The 5,287-nt window shown below is 32.7% G+C and overlaps 2 protein-coding genes across 2 annotated transcripts in view; one reads left to right on the forward strand and one right to left on the reverse strand.

The window, feature by feature from the left end:
- HELRODRAFT_169503 (hypothetical protein) overlaps positions 1–683 on the forward strand; it is a gene marked incomplete at both ends in the record, with an annotated part of 1,887 nt that extends 1,204 nt beyond the window's left edge. Inside the window, one exon of the mRNA XM_009015305.1 lies at positions 538–683. Coding sequence (XP_009013553.1) covers positions 538–683 — 146 coding nt within the window. The remainder of the gene's footprint in view (positions 1–537) is intronic.
- A 1,112-nt stretch (positions 684–1,795) lies between these two features.
- HELRODRAFT_169504 (hypothetical protein) lies at positions 1,796–4,444 on the reverse strand (the record flags this gene model as incomplete). The annotated part of the gene is made up of 6 exons (XM_009015306.1): positions 1,796–1,939; positions 2,339–2,434; positions 3,230–3,279; positions 3,403–3,557; positions 3,727–3,919; positions 4,288–4,444. 6 exons carry the CDS (start codon positions 4,442–4,444, stop codon positions 1,796–1,798), a joined length of 795 nt encoding a protein of 264 aa, XP_009013554.1.
- Between the last annotated feature and the right edge of the window lie 843 nt (positions 4,445–5,287).

A 5,287-nucleotide genomic window follows, 5' to 3' on the forward strand; every position in this document is an offset into this window, starting at 1 on the left:
CGAATTTATAGAATATTGTAAAAAGTATATATATATATATATATATATATATATATATATACTTTTTATACGTATATATATATATATTTATCTATTAAGCAACATTTATCAGCCATAGGATGCGACCTCTACCACACACCAAAAACTCCTCGTCTTGAAAATTCCATCAATCATCTTTCTTTTATTTTCTAAATATATATAAAACATTCGAACAAAGTCAAAGCTATAGCCTTCTACAACAACAACAACTACTACTACTATTACTATTACTACTACTACTACTACTACTACTACTACTAATAATAATAATAATAATGAAAAAAATACTGAAAACTCTTTTATTTAGTCTAAAATAATTAGCAACATGCTTCAAAGTGAGAATAATCTACGATAATAATAATAATTTATAATAATAATAATTAATAATAATAATAATAGCAATAAGAGTAACAATAATAATAATAATAATAATATAATAATAACTACAACAACAATAATAATAATAATAACTACAACAACAATAATAATAATGAAAAGTGTTCTTTTCTCTGTCGCCGAACAACAGCAGCAACAGGATGAGGAGGATGAGGATGGACACGATGTTTCAACGAGATGCACCACACTCATCACGTGATCAATTAATTCCTAGGAGTGAGATGCATCAGAAAACTTTTGTTGAGTGAGTTAGATCTCCATTCCACCTCTCGCTTCCTTCCTAGCAGCTGCACTGCACATGTATCCACCTTTTGAAAACGCACCGAAATAAATTATGCTCCAATTCGATTAGCATTCCTTTTCCAAGTAGCATCGCAATGGAAGTAAATGATGACGCGATAAGAATGTTTGGCATGGAAAGTATATTTTATTCAAGCAATTATTATTCTTATCATATCAATTAACACAGACTCAATTTTTTTATACTAGCAAAAAACCAAAAGTGTGATCCAGAAATTGAAAAACAATTTTAAACAGGTAAAAAATGTTCAAAACCGATGATACAAAAAATTTGTTGCGATTCAAAATGCACTACAAGAAAAATATTGCTTGCAATTCCATTGCATTTCTTCTTAACAGTTACTATTAATTATTTATGACTGTCAAATAAATTTTGTTGAAAGGAATTTAAAACATATTTTAAAAGAAAAATTCTGAAGAGCAAACAACCGATTGAGTATCTTGAATGATTTTCAGCTGTTGGGTCGGTTGAAATTTTGAAAAAGTTGATGGAAACAAAAACAAACTGCAAACAGCGCGCAGTACCATTCGGAAAAGTTGACTCGCGAGTTCAAAAAAGAACGTTTCAAGTGCAAATTTTCAATTGACGTTCACAGCTAGAGGTGTTGAACCGAAAAACGAGATGGACGGTGAGTGTGGTGGCATGTCTCCAGCTGTCGTCTTACAAAGAATGGCTCGATAATTAAAATGGAATGCTGTTTCCGTAAAATCCAACCTTTTAAACATCATGCTTAGAATAATTTCAATAGCGTATAGCTAAGTTGGGAATTTCAACATAAAATTTCTATAAAAAAAAGCGTTAACAGGTTGTTAGCCCAAATTAAATTCAGTTATTAATGAATATTTGAAAAACAATTCATAACTTATTGATATTCCAAACTGAGTAGCCAAGCAATCATCTATCCGGCTTAACTTCACTAATCAAACTTCTCTGGCTTTCACGTATCTACGCATTACTTTTAATCTGCGTTAATTATCTAGCAGACGTTAAGTTATCATCAACCTTTTACACCTCAAAATCATACTAGTCACAAGCTTTAATCAGATTCAAATAGGTAACTCATATCAGTCTTTCAACAAATGTTCTCTGCAGCGTTAGGTTCTTCTGTTGGTTCTCCTCCATGATGAGACAGCCAGCCTTCATTTCTTCCATTCTGTAACAACTAGCCCTCCGTCGTATCAAGACACCTTTGAAGCACTTTACCTCTTTGTTTTTAGGTATTTCGGTGCGATACGAAGTAATTTAGCCTGTTTCTAATACTATGCAATGCAGTAAAACGTATTGGGCCCTGTTCTAAGCGACATATTGTTATTATCGTTTAATTACTATTATTGTTGTTTTTGTTGTTAAGAATACTATCGGCTAAACCACAAAAACTGCAATAAAAAATTGTTTGAATTAACTTTTCTGAACTATGAATTAACCGGGAGAAAATTTTTTTAATAAAATGTTTTTTTCTATTTATAAATTCGAATTTGAAGGGAACGTTGTTTATCCATCGTTCTTCATTTGAAGAGAGTTTCAATGGAAAGTGGTTGTTACTTCCCTGTCATGCTGAATTGGTCTGAACGAAACAAAAGTAAATACAAAAAAGCATCTCACGTTATCTTCCAATGATTCAAGAAGTTGAGCACGAATCTTTGCTCGGTGGAAGTTCTTTAGAAAATTTTTTAAAGTTATAATCACGCAAACAAGATTCTTGAACGAATGAAAGAAAGAAAGAATGAATGAATGAATAAATAAACGAGGAATGGATGAATGAATGAGAAAATAAATGATGCATGATCAAATTTCGTGACTACAACTCACATGGATGATTTTAAATGTTTTATTTTTGCCGGAATTACGTGCAGCAAGAATTACTCAAATTCCAGCAAAATAAAATTTTTAAATGAAATTTCTTCCAAATTATACTATAGAAATTTGATAAAAATTCTTGAGAGCGGTGTTGATAACCTCAAAATATTAAAAAAAAATTTTTCTCAATTTTCATCTGGTTAAAATAACTTTGAAATTATGCTTTTGAAAGCATTATTATTTTTTGCTTTTTGCTGTTTTTCATGCTCATACTAAATTTTGTAAAATTTAATTATTTAACATTTATTTATATTTGAAAATTCTGTAAAAAAAACTCAATTTTTATTAATGCTACCATGTTGAAAAAATGCTTTTTTTTACAAATTATTTGTGTGCCTAAAATAGTTATTTAAAACTGAATTATGTTGGCAGATAATGTACAAATGGATCATTAGAGTGGCAAAAATATTTCAACTTGTAACTCAAATGACTCAAGTTTCATTTCAAACGAAACGATCAAATTGAAAACAAATCAACGAGAGAGGTTTAAATGGGGGAGATTTTAAGAGGGTTTGAACGTCATCAGGAATTAGAAAGAATTTAAAAATACAAACAAACTGTTGAAAGCAAAACGCAAAACAATTATATAATATTGAAAATGATATTTTGAAAACGTCGTCTAATTGATTACCTTACTGGTTGGATCCAGGAACTGCATCGTTCCGTCGAGTTCAACCACTCCTTGTCTGCATTGAATGGCGGTGCAATTTATTTGCTCAGCAATGAACATTGAAGTGATACAAATTGAATTAGGAGAAATTTATTTGATGCTACTATTATAATTTTTTTTTACATATTAAAAAAAACACCTCCAAATATTAAGCGGAAGAATGTGCATCTGGTCGGTTGGAGTGCCGATGACAACGTCATGGCATCGTTGATACTCGTGCAAATCATATATTCCAGCTTGTTGGTGTTGTTGGTGATGTAGGTGTTGGTGTTGTTGTTGATGTGGTTGTTGTTGCTGTAGTTTTTGATGTATTAAAACGCATGAATTGTCAACTAGGTGATGTTTTTGATGATGATGGATTGAGTTTTGGTTTATATCCGAAGCACAATATTTTGAACAGACAACGTTATATGACTGAGAAACATTTTGGACATAATGATGAGAGGATGGTGGTTGGTCTAACGATGATACCATTATCATATTTGCACTAAGACCAGATAATGATGATGTGGCCGTTGTGATTGTTGATGAATTGTTGGACGTTGAAGGAAAAGATTCAGAAAGGTTAATGAACGGAATGTTCAATTGATTTGCACCGACTGCTGCTAGCGTTCCGTCCAGTTCCGTCGATGACTGCAAATGCAGTGAGAATGATGCTAGTGGTTGGGCGTCGGTCGAAGATGTTGTTTGTGATGTCTGTGTTGTTAATGTTACGTGAGTGGTCTGTGTTGCTGAATGTGTCTGTGTCGGTTGCGTTGATGTTAATAGAGCAGCCTCTGATGTTGATAACGATGAAACCGAATCAAATTTTTCAGAATTTGTGTGTGCAATGAAATGCGTGGAATCAAATGGCGCCGTTACATTTGGTGGAAGTGTTGGAGGAGCAAGGGACAGTGATGTTGACGATGTCGTTGGCGCTCTTTCTAAAAGTTGTCGAGCCAGTATTGATGACGATGTCTCAAATTGTCTTGAAATAAAATATTTCTGCTGCAGGTTATCATGTCTTATTTGTAAACGGTCAGACCCGATTTTTCGTATTTTGAATGGTTGTTGTTGTTGTGGTTGATGTTGTCGATAATGTTGGTGTTGTTGTAAATACCGAGGGTTGATTCGTGGGTGATGATGAAGCTGATGCTGCAACTGTTTCTGCTGCACATGCGGCCGATCTTCTCTTGATGCATGCTGACGGTGTTGGAGAGTTTGTGGATAATGTTGTTGCGCAGTTGTTGTGGTTGTTTCTAATAGCATCTCTTGCACACAAGCAGACTGATTGGAGAGACGTGCTCGTTCATGCCTACTGCTGCTACTCCGAGCTGAGGTTACGTTACGAAATGTTTTTAAAAATTATATATTCTCCATTCCAGTTTTAAAATTTTCGTAATAATAACTTATAATGCTATAAATATTTTCAGTTCAGCCCTTATAAATATTATTTTATGATTCTGCTTTATTTATTGGCAAAATTTGTACGCCTGCCTTCCATGCAAAAGATAAAAAATAGTGAAATCTGATTAATCTTATTGCAAGGGGCGTCGTCGTCACTGCGTACAATGCACCAGCACCAGCACAAATCTCAAATGAGTTCGTTCCTCGATTTTATCATCCTTTTATTTGACTACAAAAATATTTTTTTGGAGAAAAAATAAAAACTGTGGAGCAAGAAAAAAAATGACCAAATTAAACTAACAAACAACTTTGAAAAACAAAAAGCAAAAACAAAAAAGTTACTAATTGTTGAAAAATTTATGAAAAAAATTTAAACCAAATTTTCAGCTTGATATTTCTTCCAAACAACCGTAATTTAAATACTTAGTCGACGAAACATAAAAACAAATCAAGCACATGTTAACATGTCACACATTCAGTCGAACGCCTTCATCTTTACTTTCATCGCCGTCTTTTCAAACGAGTTTGATTTTGCTGTTGTTCATTTAATTATTCCGTATTATCATTTCTGGCAAACATCTTAAAAAATGCATTTGATAATTTCTGAGCGCCAGTCTTATGCTTGTTTTGATGCAACT

Source organism: Helobdella robusta (genome assembly GCF_000326865.2).
Source record: "Helobdella robusta unplaced genomic scaffold HELROscaffold_15, whole genome shotgun sequence".
Lineage (NCBI taxonomy): Eukaryota > Metazoa > Annelida > Clitellata > Rhynchobdellida > Glossiphoniidae > Helobdella > Helobdella robusta.